Here is a 22,363-nt window from a genome sequence, read left to right as displayed (position 1 = left end):
CAGTTATAACACTGGAAAGCAGCGTGGTCTAGTGGACAGAGCAAGGGACAGGAGGAGTCAGAAGGACCTGCATTCTAATCCCAGGTCCACCACTTGTCTGTTGTGTGACCTTGGGCAAGTCACTTAACTTCTCTGTGCCTCAGTTACCACAACTGCAAAATTGGGATTAAGACTGTGAGCCCCTTGTGGGATATGCACTGTGCCCAACCTGATTCGCTTGTAACTGTTCCAGAGCTTAGTACAGTGCCTGACACATAGTGCTTAACAAATACCATAAAAAATTCACTTACAAAGCAAAATTCTTAGCATAATTTTCAACTCGTGATTACTCACATTATTAATGTATGCAAACAGCAAATTAGATAATAAGCATCAGTTGACATTTTTAAACAACGACTGCTAATGTGTCTGCCCGACAAGTGTTTATGTTGGAGCATTATGTCATGAATAATGAATAAGAACTCAGTTCTTACATAAAGAGAATCGAATGCATTTTAGTGGTCATGATACCCAGTTTTCCAGACACGCAAAAAATGTGTAAGGTGTTTGGGATATGGTGCCAATCAATCAATCAATCAATCAATCGTATTTATTGAGCGCTTACTATGTGCAGAGCACTGTACTAAGCGCTTGGGAAGTACAAATTGGCATCACATAGAGACAGTCCCTACCCAACAGTGGGCTCACAGTCTAAAAGCCAGGAATATTTTATTTCATTAGCAAATCAGAAAAGCCCCAGAAGCTCTTTTAAATTCCCCTTGGAGTCAGAGATCAATCAATCTTATTTATTGGGTGCTTACTGTGTGCAGACCACTGAACAAAGTGCCCCAGGAGAGTACACTGTAACAGATTTGGTAGACACGTTCCCTGCCAGATGTAACTAAAATGTGGTTATCTTCCCTTATAGTTTCATTAAATGCTTTTTTTCCTGGTTAAGCTTTTGCAATCTCTTGACCTTCAGATGAGAGAGATTTGCTTCCTGAAATTTCACCATTTTATTCTGATGTTGTTCGAGATTCACATTAGGTGACCCCAAAGCATCCTATTAATGAGTATAATCACTGGGACATTTAAAGCCAAGTACCCAGGTGAAAGGGGATGAATAATGATCTGAATCTCTTGGGATTCAGGAGAGGAGGATGGGAGCAGTTCAACAAAGTCCTGGATGGGATTGCCTTTTGAGTAAAAAATAATATGCAAGCAGAGATGAAACATTTTTAGGAAAAAAAAATCAGAAAGTCATTGGTAAAGTTCAGTGAAATCTCAGCCTTGGATTTGAGATAAACTGTTCTTCCCTGGAACAGACGTTGGTTGGAAAGAAGGAACCAATATTTCAAATCTCATTTTTAACTGCTCTCAGCCTTGTTATCTAGAGTTTATTGTTGCCATGGCTCCCTCTCACCCTCTGGATTCTCTAAAGAGATGGAGCCATGAAAAGCACCTCCATAAGCACACAAGGTGAGAGGGTCAAGTGGCTACTATAGAATCCACTCAGTACCCTGTCAAACAGTTCAGTTCACTTAGGGTCACTGCCTCTCCCAGAGACAAGCTCCCCTCTGTTGTCCCCAGGCTCAGGTCAGCAATTTTTTTTTACACACCGTGCTGACTAGACCCCCTCATCTCCACCTGTCTTTAATTTTCAATTAATCAATCATATTTACTGTGTACAGAGCATTGTACTAAATGCTTGGGAGAGTGCAATATAGCAGAGTTGATAGATGTTCCCGGCCCACAAGGAGCTTCTAGTCTAAACTTGTCCTTCCCTCCACACTCTCACCTCCGCTTCCCATTCCTGACCCTCCATATTATAGAAGCCCCATTCACCCCGTCCTTTAAAAAATAATGGTGTTTGTTTAAGCACTTACTATGGGCCGGGCACTGACCTAAGTGCTCAGGTAGAAAGAGTCTAATCTGGTTGGACTCAGTCCATGTCCCATGTGGAGCTCACAGTCTTGATCCCCACTTTACAGATGAGGTAACTGAGGCACAGAAATTAAGTGACTTGCCCAAGGTCACACCCAGCAGATAAGTGGTCCTTCTGATTCCTAGGTACATGCTCTTTCCACAAGGCAGGGTGGCTCAGTGGAAAGAGCCCAGGCTTTGGAGTCAGAGGTCATGGGTTCTCTGCCAACTGTCAGCTGTGTGACTTTGGGCAAGTCACTTAACTTCTCTGGGCCTCAGTTCCCTCATCTGTAAAATGGGGATTAAAACTGTGAGCCCCCATGGAACAGTCTGATCACCTTGTAATCTCCCCAGTGCTTAGGACAGTGCTTTGCCATAGCAAGCACTTAATAAATGCCATTATTATTATTATTATTACTAAGGCCATGCTGCTTCCCCCTGTTGACGGTGCCTCTGGTTCTTTGTGCCACTCCTACCACCAATCTTCCACCACCTTGCCACAGGGGGTGGGAGACAAGGGACCGAGATAGTGGGGGGAAGTGGGGAGGCATACCTGGGAGAGGGGAGGTGCGAGGGAGGACAAGTTTGGAAAGAAATGGCAGGTGGGGTCAAGATGGGGGATAGTGGAGGATTGGTGTGGTGAGACTCTTCCCCCTCTAGATTGTAAGCTCACTGAAGGCAGGCTACAGGTTTACCAACTTTATTATAATGTACTTACCAAAGTGTACAGAAAGCACTCAATAAACGCCATTAGTTGATTTAATGGTGGGGGAGAGTAAGGGAAGGGAAGGGGGTCATTGGAAAGTGAGGATTAAGTTTAAAAGAGTTGCTTACCTGATGTCAGTGGGTAAAGATAGAGATTTTCTCTCTGGGAGCCCTATACTGTTATAGTGTACTCTCCCAAGTGCTTAGTTACAGTGCTGTGCACATAGTAAGTGCTCAATAAATATGATTGCCAGACTGACCTGCCCACTTGGTAGCTGTGGCATAGGCATCTACTCAGACTACTTAAGGTACCTGAAAGCCATTTGAACTAGGAGGGGCAAGTTCCCCTCTCTGCCCTGGGCTTCTGTGGCTAGTTGGCCTAGGGTGAACCCCTGGTTCTTTCTTCAGGGCCTTTCCCATGAGTTCCCCATGGGGAATAAAAGTGAAACTCTTGAGGGGACCGACTGACCATCCATGGGAGAAAGTGGGGTAGGTAGCACCTTTCATTTAGAGCAGGAAACCACACTCCCCAATTCCACTTCTAAAATGGCCATATGACATGGCCGTTCCTGTTCTCTCCGTGAAAGATCACCACAGTAAAATAGCTCCCATTACTGAAGCTGACTCTCCCTCAAGCCTGCCATCTTGTTCTAGCTTCCAGGACCCTTTCGTTATACTGCGGCATGGAATTAGTGGCAGAATATGGTGGAATTAGCCTTTTGAATGAATCACTCAAACATTTCTTCAGGTCTCTCAAGCCCAGAATAGCTACAAGGCCTAATGGATAGAGCATGGGCGTGGGAGTCAGAGTTCCTGGGTTCTTATCTCCCCTTTGCCGCTTGTCTGCTGTGTGACTTTGGGCAAGTCACTTCACTTCTCTGTGCCTCAGTTACCTCATCTATAAAATGGGGATTGAGACTGTGTGCCCGATGTGGGAAAAGGACTGTGTTCAATCTGATTTACTTGTATCCACCCCAGTGCTTAGCACAGTGCCTGGCACATAGTAAGTGCTTAAGAAATGTCATGATTTTAATTATTCTAATCCAAGATCCACCGTTTGTCTGCTGAGTGACCTTGGTCAAGTCACTTAACTTCTCTGTGTGTCAGTTCCCTCATCTTCAAAATGGTGATCTAATACCTGTTCTCCCTCCTACTGTGAGCCCCACGTGGAACTGATTATCTTGTATCTACCCCAGCACTCAGTACAGTGCTCGACACATAGCAAGTGCTTAGCCAATACCATAATTATCCTTATTAGAGATCTCAGGTGTTTGACTCACAAAATCCCTAGGGCAGAGACTCTGACCCATTGGCCGGAAACGCTGCGCTAGGGAACCGGAATACACGATGATGACTCGTGGTTATGAAAGGAGACTATTCCCTTACGGTCAGCCTGCAGGAGGACAACATGGTGCAGGGTCAAAGCCATCCTCTGGGAGTTGATGGTGCTGAGAATTTTGGCGGCCGCTGTCCCCAGCAGTGGTTTCCCATTGTGCAGAGTGTAATACGTCAGCTCGGCAGGATCCTTGGGTCCGGGAAGGCGCTGCATCTTCACCATCTTGGCGGAAGAGAGAACCTGCATTGAAATGGCTGCTCCCCCTCACCCAAGGCCCAGCCCCGAGATCTCCATTTCCATCGCTAGTGTTGGCCAGAGAGAGGTTAAAATTGATTTTCTCAGTGAGAAAACGGATTCTCTAAAACAAGAAACAGCATGGCCTACTGAATAGAGCACAGACCTGGGTGTCAGCAGGACCTGAGTTTTACTCCCAGCTCCACAGCTTGTTGGCTGTGTGATCTTGGGCAAGTCACTTCACTTCTCTGGGCCTCAGTTAACTCACTGTAAAAGGGGGATTAAGACTGTGGGACAGGGACTGTGTCCAACCTGATTAGCTTGCATGGCTCAATGGAAAGAGTACGGGCTTGGGAGTCAGAGGTCATGGGTTCAAATCCCAGCTCCGCCAATTGTCAGCTGAGTGACTTTGGGCAAGTCACTTTCATTCATTCAATTTATTCAATCGAATTTATTGAGCGCTTACTGTGTGCAGAGCACTGTACTAAGCGCTTGGGAAGTACAAGTTGGTAACATATAGAGACGGTCCCTACCCAATAGCGGGTAGAGACCCTATAGTCTAGAAGGGGGAGACAGACAACAAAACAAAATATATTAACAAAATAAAATAAATAGAATAGTAAATACGTACAAGTAAAATAGAGTAATAAATCTATACAAACATATATACAGGTGTTGTGGGGAGGGGAAGGAGTTAGGGCTGGGGGGATGGGGAGGGGGAGGAGGGAAAAGGAAGGAGGGAGCTCAGTCTGGGAAGGCCTCCTGGAGGAGGTGAGCTCTTAGTAGGGCTTTGAAGGGAAAGCCCTAACTTCTCTGTGCCTCAGTTACCTCATCTGTAAAATGGGGATTAAGATTGTTTGCCCCATGTGGGACAACCTGATCACCTTGTATCCTCCCCAGCACTTAGAACAGTGCTTTGCACATAGTAAGCGCTTAACAAATGCCATCATTATTATATTCAGCATTTAGAACGGTGCTTTGCACATAGTAAGTGCTTTACAAATGCCATCATTATTAATATTATTACCTACTCCAGTGCTTAGTACAGTGCCTGGCACAAAGTCAGCGCTTAACAAATACCACTGAAACAAAAAATTATTTATTACCTTGGGCCTTCTACCTGGCTCTTAATACTTCTGCCTGGAGATACTCCACCATCATGGGTGCTGACAGAATGCATGTTTCTAAATGAGGAGCAATTTGGGAGCAAAAGAATAAACCAACACTATCTCCTTTTGGGCCTTAGCCTCTTGGGGACATATTTAACCTTGGAGCAGTTTTCATGCGATTTCAACATGCTTCGATCTCTTCTTTCATTTTCAATTTCTGGAACTTCCAGAGAGCAAACCGCTGCACGTGCAAGTTGCTGAACCCACAGCACTAATAATTTTGACAGAAGTTCATTACTAGTCTGAATTTTCTCATTTGTCAGCCAGCATGCCCTATAGATTCCATATTGCCAAGTCTGCTGTCTTCTTTTTTCATAACCATAACCTGGGGATAGAAGGCTTGCTCAAATTTAACATGAGCACCACATATATGATAGTTACTTAGGGCTTAATATGACTAAATCAGGGCCCCCAGTTACTGACTATTGGGACTGTGTGACAAAGTGCTTTGACTCCAGAATGCCCTCCTAGAAGACAACCTGCAGGTATCTGTCAATTCATTCATTAATTCAATCATATTTATTGAGCATCTAATTTGTGCAGAGCACAAGTCGGCAACATATAGAGATGGTCTCTACCCTACAACGGGCTCACAGTCTAGGAGCGGGAGACAGAAAACAAAACAAAATCAATCAATCAATCGCTTACTGTGCATGGAGCACTGTACTAAGCTCTTGAGAGAGTACAATATAACAGAGTTAGTAGACACATTCCCCGTCAACAAGGAATTTACAGTCTAGAGGGAACTTGCAGACATATTTATTGAGTGCTTACTGTGTGCAGAGCACTGTACTAAGTACTAAAGGTATGGAATCTCTGCATTTGGAGTCCCTAATCCCCATCAACCTCAGGTTTCCCTGTGCTAATTCAGCTGCATTATACTCCCCCAAGCACTTAGTACAGTTTAAGTGCTCCATAAATAACAATGATTGATTGATTGATTAAGCATGCCAGGGACACTAGAGAAGAAATGAAAAAGAAAGATAACTGGATGATTAACCCCGCCTCCCACATCTCAAGGGAACGGTTAACACCTGCATGCATTTGCTGGGTTCCCCTGCACCAATATTCCAGGCCTCTCCTCAGCCAAGATTAATTCTGTTCTGGAGCCATGGGTTGAAGACCTCTCCACTGTTTGCCGGGGTGTAGTTGGTTAGTAGCCAGTGGGGGCTAACCACTACAAGCGTAAAAGTCACCCGTCAGATAGCAGGGGATATGAGCTGGAGCTTCCCCTCACAATCAGATATCAACCAAACTTGCTCCCTGAAACCAATTCCCAGAGTATGCTAAAGGTTTGTAACATTTTGTTGGAAGTTGGACTTTTTTTCCCTTGCTAAGCAACATGGCCTAGTGGATAGAGAACAGGCTTGAGAGTCAGATGGACCTGGTTCTAATCCCAGTTCTGCAACTTAGCTGCTATATCACCTTGGGCAAGTCACTTCACTTCTCTGTGGCTCAGTTACCTCATCTGCAAAGTGGGGATTCAATACCTGTTTTCCCTCCTACTTAGACTGTGAACCTCATAAGGGACTTGATTAACTTGTATCTACCCCAATGTTTAGAACAGTGCTTATGGTTATGCTTGGCATATAGTAAATGTTTAACAAATACCATAATAATTATCATTATTATTATTATAAATGAGAAACCCACTCCTGCCCTGCAGCACTGAAAAACTGCTACCGGTGGGTGAGGGTGGAGGGATTACCCCAGGCTTTTAAAAACTGTGCCCAAAGGATGTGTCTGTCTGTGTTGTCTTCCTCACTCCGGTTCCAACTCTCACTTGGGGTCTCCTGTATGGGAAACTGACCTGAACCGTGTAACTGCCCAGGGTGGTGGCTCGCTTAAACCGTCTTCCCTGCTGCTGAGACATCATGAACAGCTGGGCCAGCCTCTGCTCCATCACCCTGGCGAAGCTCTGGTTTTGCAGTCCAACCAAGGCCGTGTCCACCCCTTGCAGAACTGGTGGGAAGAGAGGGGAAACACATCATTCACACCATCTATAGACCACAGGCCACTCAAGAGAAGTCCACCCCTGCTACAATATGCCTTGATAATGTCAGGCACTTAGTAAAGTGCTCAGCACACAGTAAGTGCTCAATAAATACCAGTAGTGATAACTCTAAAATAGGGTGGCCCAGGTCGAAACTCACTGTAGTTTGAACACCAAGCACTTAATCAATCAATCCATAGTATTTATTGAGAGCTTACTGTGTGCAGGACACTGCACTAAATGCTTGGGAGAAGCAGCATGGCTCAGTAGAACGAACATGGACTTTGGAGTCAGAGGTCATGGGTTCAAATCCCATCTCCTCCAATTGCCAGCTGTGTGACTTTGGGAAAGTCACTTAACTTCTCTGTGTCTCAGTTACTTCATCTGTAAAATGGGGATTAAGACTGTGAGCCCCCTATGGGACAACATGATCTCCTTATAACCTCCCCAGCGCTTAGAACAGTGCTTTGCATATAGTAAGCGCTTAATGCCATCATTATTATTAAAATAACAGACATAGCAGTCCTGTTCCCTGCCCATAACAAGCTTACAGTCTTGAGAGGGAGACAGACATAAATGTTGCTGACTTGTACTTCCCAAGAGCTTAGTACAGTGCTCTGCACACAGTAGGTGCTCAATAAATGCTATTGAATGAATGAATGAATATGAATAATGATTTTATAATATATAAATTTAAAGACATTTACATAAGTGCTGTGAGGATGGGGGTGGGGAGAATATCAAGTGTCCAAAAGTCACAGATCCCAGGGCATAGATGGCGCAAAAGGGAGAGCGAGCCAGGGAGAAGAGGGCTGGCTTAACCAGGGAAGGCCTTTGGAGGAAATGTGACCTGAATAATGCTTTGAAGGTGGAGACAGTGAGGGTCTGGGATGTATGGAGCGGGAGGGAGTTCTAGGGGGACATGGGAAGGGGTAGGTGGTGAAATTGATGGGATAGAGGCACCGTGAGTAAGCTGGCACTAGAGGAGCAGAGTGTGAAAGCTGGGCTGTAATAGAAAATCAGTGAGGTGAGGTAGGCTGGGGAGAGCTGACTGAGTGCTTTAAAGCCAATGGTAAGGAGTTTCTGTTTGATCCAGAGGTGGATGGACAGCCACTGAAGGAATGGGGAGATACAGACTGATGTGACTGTTGAAAAATAAGCCATGCGGCTGAGTGAAGTATGGACTGGAGTTGGGAGAGACAGGTAGCCAGGAGGTCAGCAAGTAGACAGGTGCAATAATCAAGGCAGGATAGAATAAGTGTTTGGGTCGCCTGGTAGCAGTTTGCATGGAGCAGAAAGGGAGGATTTTAGCAATGTGAATGCCTCTCAGTACTCTGGTACAGCTCCCTTTTGAGAGTCTCTGTTTCAGCTACCAGCCGCAGTCCAATAAAATGAAGTCAAAATACTGCAGCGATGCTCTCGTGCCCCAGGGCAGAGAAAATCCTTTGGGATTTCCTCTTGGCACATCCAGCCATGCAGGGGAAAACTGAACCTATAAGTTGCTGGGCTTGGCTGATTAGTTAAAGATGCCACAGCTGTGTGAAAACACTGCTTTTTCTTGCCCTCTCCAATGTCCAGGTCATTGAACTAGTGAGTATATTCTAATTTTTCAGTCACTGTGGTTTCTGGAAAGGAATTGGAGGGATATGACATCAGGTTTTCTGAGCAGTTTCACCCTCGGTAATACTAGAGAATTCTCTGTTCACACTTGAATGTCAGACTGGAAATGGAGAGAAATCCCATAAATCTTTAGGGGAGTAGCCATTTGCGGTATCCTTAATGAATCACTCATATTTCTTAGGCGCTTACTCTGTGCAGAGCACTGTACTAAGTGCTTGGAGCAGTACAATACAACAGAGTTCAAAGACACAGTTCCTGCCCACAAGGAGGTTACAGTCTAGAGAGAGGGAGACAGTCACTAGAATCAATTATGGATATATATGTAAAGACTTACACTAGAGTTAGATGGATTAGAAGTTGGAATAATTGTGAAACTGCTCAGAATTGAGGAGTAGCGTGGCCTAGTGGAAAGAGCAGGGGCCTGGGAGACAGAGGACCTGGGTTCTAGTCCTCCCCTGCTGTGTGACCCTGGGCATGTCACTTAATTTCTCTGTGTGTCTGTAAATTTCTCTGTAAAATGTGGATTCAATACCTGTTCTCCCCTCTGTTTAGTCTGTGAGCCCCATGTGGGGCAGGGACTGTGTCTGACCTGATTAACTTCTATCTACCCCAGGGTTAGAATGGTCCTTGATACATAATAAGTGCTTAACAAATAGCAGAATAATAATAACTATAAAACAATAATAAAAATTATTATTATTATTGCTCATCCTCCTCTTCATGCTCATCCTTAGCATTGCCACCCTGAGCTGAGCATAAAAGACCAAGTTGTTATGCAGAAAACAAGCTACCAACTCAGCTAAAATGAAGATGGCAGAATTAAAACCTGGAACACAAGGTCATCTCAGCCTGACAAGAAAACCAAACTGCCACCCGACTGCTCAAGCACTTAGTACAGTGCTCTGCACACAGTAAGAGCTCAAGAAATACGATTGAATGAATGAACACATTGGGGATAATAATAATATAATAATGACGGCATTTGTTAAGCGCTTACTATGTGCAAAGCACTGTTCTAAGCACTGGAGAGGATAAACGGTGATCAGGTTGTCCCACGTGGGGCTCACAGTCTTAATCCCCATTTTACAGATGAGGGAACTGAGGCACAGAGAAGTTAAGTGACTTGCTCAAACTCACACAGCTAAGTGGCAGAGCCGGAATTTGAACCCATGACCTCTGACTCCCAAACCTGTGCTCTTTCCACTGAGCCATGCTGCTTCTTATTGAGTCTCTGCAGCAGATAGTGCATTGGGAAGGATCCATGTGATAAGAGTCTATCTCCCTTTAGCTTACTGAAATCTGCTGGAAAGTACAGATGATGGACAAGAACTGATGGACAGGAATTGCCTATTTCCTCAGTGATGAATGGGGGAAATCTAGCTTCCAGAAACCGTGCAGGTGGAAACAATGGTTTTGTCAATATGGTCATATCCACCATGCTTCTCCATCTTCTAGAAAGAAACATTCTGGATTCCCTCCTCTGTTCAAAGAGCTGTGTGCCCTCAGTTTCAAGTTAGACACCCAAGCAAGTCCACAGAGGGAACGCACTCTAGATCATGGCTGGGGCGCCCCCCACGCACACACACACACCCCACCCCTCCACCCTCTCCCTTTCTTCCTTCTCCCACCCCCCACTCTAAGCTCACAGCACTCATGTGGAATGCAGAGGACAACAAGCGTGGGAAGGGAATGAATTCTGAGCCTCTTTTCTGAAGGAATTTCTGCCCCAAGTCCACGTGGAATACTCAGATTAAATCATTTGCAGGACCCTGTCCCTATCCAGATGGGGAGGGATTCGTCTTACAGAAAAAGAAGTTCTCCAGAGGCCCAGGCCAGGTCTCAGAGAACCCATAGATAAGGGGACAAGCATCTTTTCATTGCCCACTGCATCTGTGTTTCACAGGGTTATCTACATCAGGGCTGAGTACAGTGCTCGGCACATAGTAAGCGCTTAATACACCATAATAACAATAATAATTGCTATTATTATCATCAATATATTATTGAACAAATGCTAGAAGGTTCAATTCACAGCCTTCAATTTTCAATTACAGTATTTGTTAGACACTATGTGCCAGGCACTGTACTCAGCGCTGGGGTGGATACAAGCAAATCGGGTTGGAAACAGTCCCTGTCCCACAGTGGAACTCACAGTTTCAATCCCCATTTTATAGATGAGATAGCTAAGGCCCAGAGAAGTGAAGTGACTTGCCCAAGGTCACACAGCAGACAAGTGGCAGAGCTGGGATTAGAATCCATGACCTCCTCCCATGATTCATCCTCTCCCTTGTTGTCATCCTTCTCCAGTGGCGTTCCTCTTTTGATCCCTAAGGCTGTCTCTTTCCCTTCCTGCTACTCAGAAGCTCTTGGGAACTGCATTTTCTTTTGGAACCACTGAACCATCATTTGATTGTGTTTCATTTCCCTAGGGCCCCACAGCGTCCAGCTGGAAAATTCCTAGTGAGGAAACTCCCTTCTCTTTTCAGTCTTCCCTTATTCCAATAGCCCTATTCTTCCCCTCTACATCCAACTCCGATGCCTCCACCAAGCTCCCTAGGGAGAGTATTTGGGCCAGTACTGGGAGAATACAGAAACAGGGAGACAGCATGACCTGATGGAAAAAGCATTGGCACGGGAGTAGAAAGACCTGGGTTCTAATCCTGGCTCTGCCAATTGCTTGCTGTGTGACCTTGGGCAAATCACTTAACTTCTATGTGCCTCAGTTTCTTCATCTGCAAAATGGGGATTAAATACCTGCTCCCCCTCCTATTTAGATTGTGAGCCTCAAGTGGGACAGGGTCTGTGTCCAACCTGATTAACTTGTATCTACCCCACCCTTAGAACAGTGCTTGATACATAGGTTAAAAAAATCATTAAAAAATGCTTATTCCCTCTTCATCCAAATCAGCATGGAGGTATAATACAGAATGATTTACCCTTGAAAGGTACACTTTTGCAAGTGGGTCTACAGGAATTTTGCTCCCGCCACTGGTGATGATGAAGATTTCATGATGGATTTTCTCATCATGAATGACAGTCGAGTTCCAGTTCATTCATTCAATCGTACTTCCTTCAATTGTATTTATTGAGTGCTTACTGTGTGCAGAGCACTTGTACTAAGAAGAGTACAACAGTGAACAGACACATTTCCTGCCCACAACAAGCTTACAGTCTAGAGGATTGAAATCTTTAGTGACAAAGATTTCAGGATTGAGAACCTGCACCATGGATTTGTTAGAATGCTAGTGATTTGTGCAGTACCACTTGTGCTATCTCATCCTTGATAGTCAACCCTGTCCGTCATCCAGAAGGGCTTATTTAGAGGCAGTCCCTCTATTAAAAAGGGATATGGCTTTAAATGGGACTACTTTCAAACAGGTTACCTTGAATAAGCACGGATTTGGATTCTCTCACATTCTCAATTTTACTGTGATTTTTTTTACACTGCAGTTATGCAACTTATAGATCTAGATACAACAGAAAACCAGCACAAGGCAGCTTTGAGTAAGGCAACTAGATAAGCTACTGAAGGGCCCACAGAGGAAATCCTCACTGTCAAAAGAGGAGCAAGAGCAAAATTACCTGTAATGACCCAGTAGTCTCTAGTTGTCTCGGACACATCGAGGTTTGGGTATTCCAAAGCTGAAAACAAAGAACAGAGAGGATAAGTGTATTTGCTGACATTTCCCCTGCCCTCAGTTACAGACCTTATACACTAAAGACCTGCAATAAAAGGTGACTCGATTAAATCTGGCTCTCTTTTATTCCTCTAATGCAATCTGATGGGCCTGGACTATTCCTTGCTGTTCAAAAAATCTTGGAAATACATAAGAAAGACAAGGATTGGCTTTCAGACAACTTTTTTGAGGGGAGGGTTTGAGGGTCCAACACTCCTTCCGTTTAGTTGAACATGGCCCGAGAGGCCTTCACTGTCAAGACCATGGCAAGGGAAGACCCGTGTGGGCTTGCCACCTCTCTACTCTGTTCCGTGTTTGGTTTATAAGCGTGGCCAAGGGTGGCTGGAAGTCCATGTTTCCAGGGTATGTTGTGCTTAATTCAAAGAGCAAAACCATAATAATGATAATTGTGGCATTTTTTCAGTGTTTTCTATGTGCCAAACACTGTACTAAACACTGGGGTATATGCAAGATAATCAGGTCCCACATGGGGCTCAAAGTCTAAGTAGGAGGGAGAATCTCCATTTTGCAGGTGAGGAAATGGAGGCACAGGAAAGTGAAGTGACTTGTCCAAGGTCACACAGCAGGCAAGTGTCAGGGATTAGAACCCAGGGCCTCTGACTCCCAGGCTCATGCTCTTTCCACTAGGCCATGCTGTCCTCAACTGTGCAGATCAAAGGGAGATCCTGACCACTGCAAGCACAAGATTTTTACCATTTTGAATTAAGACCAAGAAAGGAAGTAATACGTGGCAATGCTGGAAGCCGGGGTGGCTTTTCTGGATACACAGAATTCTTTTCCTCCCATCCTACACTGGCAGGCCACGCAGACACACTCCTGCTTGGAAGTATGTCCTCTCTCCCCCCACCTTCATTTCTTCTTAATCCCCATTTTGCCTCGCCCTTAATGGTCTGCCCCAAATTCACACTTGTAATAAAAATGAAAATTGGGCAATCCTGTCTATGGGCTAAATCACTTGAACATAGGAGAGACACCTTGTAACCTGAACGCTTGGAGAGCTTAGCCCTGGTAGAACTGGAGAAACCGCCTCTAGCCCTAGTCTCTAAGGAGCAGAAGCCTTGCCAGTTAAGGCTGCCATCCATTTTCAATCGATTGATCTCAGAAGACAGAAAAGTACTGAGCTTCCTCCCACATGATGATGTGGTGGTACGGTACAGGTTGGTATGTGGCCTGTGGGGGAATGGGAACAGGAGCGGACTTCAATTCCTGCAAATCAATCGGAATTGGGCGGCACGGGGGAGGGATGAGGAAGCTTACACTCAGCAATGGTCAGAGGAGGGTAGGTGAGGTAGAAGCCCACCAGCTCCGCGGACAGCTGGTTTAGGAGGCTGCTGGAAACCGTGCCATTGAGAGGCAAGCTCTGATTCTTCACCACGTAGAAGAGGGTGACTGTCTGTGCGGCGCTGGAGGTGTTCAAAATCTACATCGACCCAGAAGCGGAAGGGAGCAAGACATTCTGGTTAGTGTCTCTGCCTGCCGATGGGGTGAAGTTAGCTCAAGGTCATGTGGTAACTTACGACTTGATATTCTACTGGTTTGGACAATTACCAGGTGAAACACAAATTTCCCAGTTTAGACTGTGAAAATAACATCAAACAACATTATGACCTCTCTTCTCCCAGCCTATATGGGTTAATCCATTATTAAGGGGAAATAACAGGTACTGACTAATATGTGGGCTAAAAAATGTATCGATAGAAATGATAATAATTGTGGTATTCGTTAGGGATTTACTATGTGCCAAGCAATAGAAGCATAAAATGGACAAATTAGCCAAAGTATCTGATGTCAGTGGGCCATCTTCAGGAGATTCCCACTAGCATCTGGATTTCTCAGGCTCTCTTTTTTAGTTAACCAATCAATAGTATTTATTGAACTTTTATTTTGTGCAGAGCACTGTACTAAGTGCTTGGGAGAGGACTGAACAGGTAATGGACATGATCCCCACCCTCCAGGATAGTAACAATCTAGCAAGAAAGACAGACGCCAAAATGCAGTTCATTTTAGTTTTTTGGTGGGTTTATTTTTTTTTTAGTTCTTTTTAAGTTCTTTTTCTCTAGCTCTTTTTTAGAGAACGCCTTCAGTTCTAAACAGCCTCTCCCCTTATTCAGTTCTTCTCAAGCTGCGGATCTGAGCCTGAACTGTCCTTTTGTTCCATACATTAGATCCCAGATTTCCTGACATGTATTATAATCTCTGAACTGTAAACTCATTATGGGCAGGGAATGTGTCTCCTAATTCTGTTGCACTGTACTCTCCCAAGGGCACATAATAAGCTCTCAATAAATACCACCGATTAATATCAGGTACACATTCTGAACAAATGACTTCCGGAAGCTTTACAGTTTGCAGATTTTAACAACGGGTGCTTAAATTTTCTAAATCATAAGTGTGGTAGTTAATAGCTTTCCAATGTGACAAGCACTGAACTAAGTGTTGAGGTAAATACGAGATAATCAGTTCAGACACAGTCCCTGTCCCACATGGGATTTCCGATCTAAATAGGAGGAAGAGCAGATATTCAATCCCCATTTTACAAATGAGGGAAGTGGGGACCTGAGAAGTTAAATGACTTGCCCTAGATCACACAGCAGGCAAGTGACAGAGCCAGAATTAGAATCCAGGTCCTCTGACTCAATCAATCAATCAATCAATCGTATTTATTGAGCGCTTACTATGTGCAGAACACTGTACTAAGCGCTTGGGAAGTACAAATTGGCAACACATAGAGACAGTCCCTACCCAACAGTGGGCTCACAGTCTAAAAGACTCCCAGGTTGGTGCTCTTCCCACTAAGCCACGCTTACATGGGCATCCAAAGGAGGGGGCAGAGGGAGAGCATACATGATAAGCATATATAATAATATAATAAGAAGGGCACTCCACACTTCCTAATTCCTCACCCTTCCTTTCTTCCTTTCCACCAAATACAGTGCTCCTGAAGGCAGCCACAATGGGAATGTGCCATTCATTCAATTGTATTTATTGAGCGCTTACTATGTGCAGAGCACTGTATTAAGTACTTGGGAGAGTATAATGCAACAATAAACAGACACATTCCCTGCCTCCAGAGATCTCTGTTAGCAGGACTGCTGGTAAAGGCTGTACGTGCTGCATGAAATTAGGTCTCTCAAAACCGCTTAGTTCCCTCCCAGCCAGAACAGGAAGGGACCCCGAAACATATCCCAGAGCTCTGCACACAGTAAGCACTTAGTAAATATGACTGAATGAATCCCCCAGCTGCCATCTAATGGGAAGGGAGCACAACCATCAGACTCATCATCAAGGTTCCTCCAATTCCTCATTACAAGACTTGCTTCCTCCCAGATTACCATCACCCACTTCTGGCATGAGAAAGTTGGTCTGAGCATGGCAGTGGAGATAACTCCTTAAAGATTGTCTTTCCCCTTATTAGCTAAAAAGGCAGCTACACTGTATCGAGGCACTTGGTTGTGTGGTTTGCACTAGCATTTCCTCTTACAGCCAGAAACATAAATGCTTCTTTATAAAAGTCCCAGACAACGTGACTCTAACTGGATTGCCAACGACCCCTTTCCCACATCCTTCCTCTGGCCTGGAACCTTTCCTCTTTGTATACAACAGACCACCACCCTCCTTACCTTCAAAATTTTATTAAAATTACATCTCCTCCAAGAGGCCTTCCCTAAGCCCTCATTTCCTCTTCTGCCACTCCCTTCTGCGTCACCCTTTATTTGCAGTCTGGGATTTGTGCCCTTTATTCACCCCACTCTCAGCCCCACAGCAATTATTTACATAACCATAATTCATGTATTTATATTAATGTCTGTCTCTCCCTCTAGGCTCTAAGCTCCTTGTGAGCAGGGAACATGTCTGCCAGCTCTATTGTATTGTACGCTCCCAAGTGCTTAGTGCAGTGCTCTGCACATCGCAAGTTTTTTTAATGATATTTATTAAGTGCTTACTATGTTCCAAGCACTGTTCTAAATGCTAGGGTAGTTAGAAGCTAATCGGGTTGGACACAGTCCACGTACCATGTGGGGCTCACAGTCTTAATACCATTTTATAAATGAAGTAACAGGCAGAGAGAAGAAAAGTGACATGCCCAAGATCACATAGCAGACAAATGGCAGAACTATGACTAGAACCTAGGTCCTTCTGACTCCTAAGCCCATGTGCTATCCACTAGGCAACACTGCTCCTCGTAAGTGCTGGATAAATGTCATTCGTTGATTGATTGGTTGATTCATCTGTTTGAAATGGCACACAGTCAGCTGGCAAACCTGTTTACAGGTCGGGTACTTCAATTTCACCCTCTTCCAAGTCAACATTTTCTAATGCACAGGTTGGCAGCAGCTGCTAAACAGTTTCACTTTGCAGTTCCAGATGCCTTGTACTGAAATGAGAGACCAGCAGGACGCATGCTTTGTCCTAAGATCAATCCTCAAAGAGGTGCCAAACTACTAGGAAAACCTGACACTTCCTCAGACACGAGAAACAAGGTTCATTAAAAAATCTTCAGACTTGTAATCACCACCTGGCTCCATTCATTCCAAGCTCAATACAGTGCTCTGCAGACTGTGGGTGCTCAATAAATACAAACAATTGTTTAAAGTCTAGGACCTCCTTTAACAAACTCAAATCACAGCCGGTAACATCTGCGTAAACTTTTGGTGAATATGCAAAAGGAATCTGATCATTCAAGCTCACTTCTCTTCTTTCTACCTCTTGGCAGCACTTGAGGTGGAGAAGGGATGGAAATCATGTCTACTCAATATGAATTTCCAAAATGCTGAGTTGAGCTGCAAGGTTTTCATTCAGCTGTGTGACTTTGGGTAAGTCACTTAATTTCTCTGTGCCTCAGTTATCTCATCTGTCAAATGGGGGTTAAAACTGTGAGCGCCCCCGTGGGACAACCTGATCACCCTTTAACCTCCCCAGCACTTAGAACAGTGCTTTGCATATAGTAAGCGCTTAACAAATGCCATCGTTATTATTTTATTCAGAACTCAAAAATTAGAATCTGGCAGTGCAGTGAATGACCAGAACATTGAGGCTGGGGCGAGGATCACCAGTATGGGTCTGTTGCTATTGGAATGAACTCTCTGGTCATTCATTCATTTTTTCAATAGGATTTATTGAGTGCTTACTGCGTGCAAAGCACTGTACTAAGTGCTTGGGAGAGTACAATGCAACAATAAACAGACACATTCCCTGTCCAAGGCAAAGGTCTGGGCCCAATTCTGGTCCTAAGAAAAGAAGAAATTCCTCCCCTTCTGAAAGTGCATCCACTGGCCCCCAAAACCAGGCACTGCCTTGGAAGAGGAAATGAATTAAGTGTCCCTGAACTGGCTCAAAGAATGAATCAGTGCCTCTCCCAAAAGGGGCAGCTTCCACCTTCCCAATAGGTGACATCAGGCAGCCGCAGTTGGTCCTGGGACGCCCAGTGCCCCAGGGTGGATTTCACTGATATAGCCAACTGAGTGGGGACCCAGTGCTGGTGTATGGAAAGTCAGTCAGTCTTACTCTGTGCAGAGCACTGTACTAAGCACTTGGGAGAGTACAATATGACAATTTAACAGACACATTCCCTGCCCACAGTGAGCTTACAGTCTAGAGGGGGAGACAGACATTACCATAAATAAACAAGTTACAGATAGGTACTTAAGTGCTGTGGGGATGGGAAGGGAGATAATAATAATAATAATAATAATGGCATTTGTTAAGCGCTTACTGTGTGCAAGCACTGTTCTAAGTGGAGTGTGGGGAGGATACAAGGTGATCAAGTTGTCCCATGTGGGGCTCACAGTCTTAATCCCCATTTTACAGATGAGGCAACTAAGGCACAGAGAAGCTAAGTGACTTGCCCAAAGTCACATAGCTGACAGTCAGCGGAGCCGGGATTTGAACTCATGACCTCTGACTTCCAAGCCCGTGCTCTTTCCACTGAGCCATGCTACTTCTCCATGATGAGTAAAGGGAGCAAATCAAGGCGATGCAGAAGGGAGCAGGAGAAGAGGCCTTCTCCAAGAGGCCTTCCCAGACTAAGCTCCCAGCTCTGCTCCTCAGCTCCCTCTCCCTTCCGCGTCACCTCGACTTGCTCCCTTTGCTTGTCCCTCCCCCAGCCCGCCCCACAGCACTTATGTGTGTGTGTGCGTGTGTGTGTGTGTACCTATAATTCTATTTATATTGATGCCTGTTTACTTATTTTTATGTCTGTCTCCCTCCCCCTACCCCCCAGACGGTAAGCCCATTGTGGGCAGTGATTGGCTCTCTTTATTTCTGTATTGTACTTTCCAAGCACTTAGTATAGTGCTTTGCACAATGTAGGCACTAAATAAATACAATTGAATGAATGAAGTGTTTGGAAAGCTAGTAAAACATATATCACGGAACAATCCCCGCACCCAGACTCTCTTCTGAAGGGGGAGGTCAAGATCAACTCTTTACTCAGTGAATTTTAAATACACAACAACGAATCAATCAATCAGTGGTATTTATGAGTGATTACTGTGGGCAGATACTGTACGAAACGTTTGGGAGCGTACAATACAACAGAGTTGGTAGAACAACAGTTCCTGCCCGTAAGATGCTTACAGTCTAGAGAAGCAACGTAAGAGGAACTGCACTCGATTTTTTTAATGGTATTTATTTTTAAGCACTGACTATGTGCTAGGCACTTGTATTAAGTCCTGGGATAGATACACACTTAGGTTGGGCACAGTCCATGTCCTATATAAGGCTCACAATCTTAATCCCCATTTTACAGATGAAATAACTGAGGCACAAGGAATCTAAATGACTTGCCCAAAGTCACACAGCAGAAAAGTGATGGAGCTGGGATTAAAACCCAGGTCCTTTTAACTCCCAGGCCTATGCTGTATCCAGTAGGCCATTCTGAATCTCTAAATGTCTTTTAAGGAGGCCACCCTAAGCAACATCTTACCAACATTCTTATTAATTCACATCCCGTTTCTGTATTAGTAGAATTAAACTAGTTCTTACCTGAACTGTCAAATTGCTACCTGTGTTGAGGACTTTTCTCTCTGCATCCTGAAAAGCTTTCTGTAGCCTTTGCTCCATTGTCTGAACAAACTTGCAGGACTGTATATTGTCTGTTTGACTCACAAACTGAAGCACTAGAATATAAATAATAAATGAATATTCACTAAAAATATATATTTTCAAATGGTATTTGTTAAGTGATTACTGTGTGTTAAGCACTGTGTAGAAATAGATACAAGATTATCAGGTTGGACACAGCTCCTGTCCCAAATGGGATTTACCAGTCTAAATTGGAGAGAGGAGGATTTAATCCTAATTTCACAGTTGAGGTAACTGTGGCACAGAGAAGTTAAATGACTTGCCCATGGTCACCCAGCAGGCAATTGACAGAGCCAGAATTAGAACCCAGGTCCCCTGACTCTCAGGCCCCTGCTCTTTCCACTAAGCCATGCTGCTTAATAGAGATCATGAGAAAATACAGCATACCTTTTGATTAAGGTGTTAGGCTCATAATAACACTATGTAAAAGTTCCTTGTAGTTCTGTAGATGGATATTTAAAATGATTTAGAATGATTAAAGTATGAAAATCCTCTGCATGACTCAGACAAAACGCTCTTGTGATATTGTCATATATAAGCCCATCTTAATCCACTCGAAGATTGAAGATTATGAGATGCAGTTTAAAGCTCATTGTTACCTTCAAATTCCAAAATGCTTATTTGCATTTAAATCGCAGATGCCCAGCCAATTCTAAGGCAGAATTGATTCAGAAGTAAAGCTTGGGTTAGTAAATGCCAGAAACAGACTCACGGGGTAGTCAAAATCTGAACCCCATCTTTTAAAACAAGGAATCTTGACATAGTTCTTGGAAAATGAGATCCCCATCCTCCTTTCTGTCCACTCCACACCGTTCTCCTCTTCCCAGCCCGCCAGTCCCCCCTTCACCACACAGACCTTACTCCAGTTTTCCATTCCTCAATTTTAATTGGGCGTCCAGCACCAAACGCTTCTTCTCAGGACCCCTACAGCCTCCAAAGGGCCTCATCCAGCTGAATATTGATCCACATGAAAGTCCCACTCCTGTAAGCCCACTCTTTAATGCTGAGAGAGGAGAAGACTGTCCGAAAAAGTGTCTCCATTTTATTTCCAAAACTCAAGAGATGCCGTATTGGCACCTGAATGATTCGGATACCTCCCTTGTCTTTATAATCATATAGAGATTGAAATCTTCTGGTGACCTACATTACCTCTGATACAACTGGAGAAAGGGCCTGAGGAAAGGAGCCCTTTTGGAAGCTAGGAGGAGGAAAAAATTTAGGTTATCTCACAGAGGACAGTCTCTGACAAGTGGGACCTGGATAATGGGGTCTGGGGGCCATCTCTTCAGGGTGGAGGGATACATCTGGATTATCTTTAGAAAGTAGAGATACATCTGGATTCTCTTTAGGGAGGAAGGATATATCTGGATGTTTAAGAAACCCTTGTTTCTCTCTGGATCCCTCTCTCCCCATTGAGGAAGGGAATGAATACCTGTTCCTGAGACTTGGGGCCACTTGCCTGTTTTCAGTTGGAAATGGCAGGCGGGCTGGGGGCTCCAAGGTAAGGCCAGCACTGGCACGGAGTGGAGGTTTGGGGCATGCCGCTTCAGGTCTGCCGTGGCATTTCTGACACCGTAAGCGAGGAGGCTGTCAACCACAGCAGCTGGTGTGTAGATCAGCTTCCCCTTAGTCACGTAGTAGCCCACCGTCACGTTGTGAGCTAGTTCCAGAATTTCCACCTAAAACCCAAAGCACACAGAGTTCCTTTTCAACCCCATTTCACACCAGGGCTGTGGCTGCTCTCTGGAAGTCGGGAAACACTTGATTTCCCTCAGGGCAGAACACAAGGAGGGCAGGAATCAGACACTCCAGGGACACCATAATCAGTGGTGAGGGCAGGCTGGCACCTCTCTGATAGGATTTGGGGACAGAAAGGTTGACACTTCCTTTGGTTCGCATCCAAGGACAGAAGGTTCCCAGAACTTGGACTCTGGGTCCACTTTCTCCTTAACTCACACCTGAGATTGTTTCTTTCTTTTTTTTCAGGGTATTTGTTAAGCCCTAACTATGTGCCAGACACCATACAAAGCACTGGGGAAGAGACAAGCTAATCAGGTTGAACACAGTCCATGTCCCACATAGGGCTCACAGTCACCATTATCAAATGCTTTTAAGTAGTATGCGATCCATAGCGGCTCTATGGATGTATTTTCTCCAGAACTTCCTATCTTCGCTCTACTGTACTTGTTCTGGTGTGTGTATCCATAGAACTCAAAGTACTAGTTCCTGTTTTACAGACGAGGTAACTGAGGCACAGAGAAGTTAAGTGACTTGCCCAAGGCCATGTGGCAGGCAAGTGGCAGAGCAGGATTAGAACTCAGGTCCTCCTGACTCCCGGGCCCTGGGCCCTATGCACTAAGCTATGCTATTTCCCACTTGGAATTCCCAATGTTGGGAACTGGTATGAATTATGGAGAGTGCTTGTTCAACTGTTCCCCTTCTAGTGCTTGTTCTCCTTCTAGACTGTAAGCCCATTGTTGGGTAGGGACCGCCTCTATATGTTGCCAACTTGTACTTCCCAAGCACTTAGTACAGTGCTCTGTACACAGTAAGCGCTCAATAAATACGATTAGATGAAAGAATGCATGACCTGAGACCTTAGACCAAAAAGTAAATTTCTTGA

The 22,363-nt window shown here is 44.6% G+C and overlaps 1 protein-coding gene across 1 annotated transcript in view; it reads right to left on the bottom strand.

Moving 5' to 3' along the window:
- KIAA1549L (KIAA1549 like) overlaps nucleotides 1–22,363 on the bottom strand; it is a gene marked incomplete at its 5' end in the record, with an annotated part of 207,429 nt that overhangs the window by 71,736 nt on the left and 113,330 nt on the right. The window contains 6 exons of the mRNA XM_038764237.1: nucleotides 3,994–4,165; nucleotides 7,157–7,308; nucleotides 12,542–12,601; nucleotides 13,915–14,077; nucleotides 19,642–19,775; nucleotides 21,200–21,419. Coding sequence (XP_038620165.1) covers nucleotides 3,994–4,165; nucleotides 7,157–7,308; nucleotides 12,542–12,601; nucleotides 13,915–14,077; nucleotides 19,642–19,775; nucleotides 21,200–21,419 — 901 coding nt within the window. The remainder of the gene's footprint in view (nucleotides 1–3,993; nucleotides 4,166–7,156; nucleotides 7,309–12,541; nucleotides 12,602–13,914; nucleotides 14,078–19,641; nucleotides 19,776–21,199; nucleotides 21,420–22,363) is intronic.

The sequence above is a fragment of the Tachyglossus aculeatus genome, chromosome 22 (genome assembly GCF_015852505.1).
Source record: "Tachyglossus aculeatus isolate mTacAcu1 chromosome 22, mTacAcu1.pri, whole genome shotgun sequence".
Lineage (NCBI taxonomy): Eukaryota > Metazoa > Chordata > Mammalia > Monotremata > Tachyglossidae > Tachyglossus > Tachyglossus aculeatus.
This window is presented reverse-complemented; position numbering and strand designations above follow the sequence as displayed.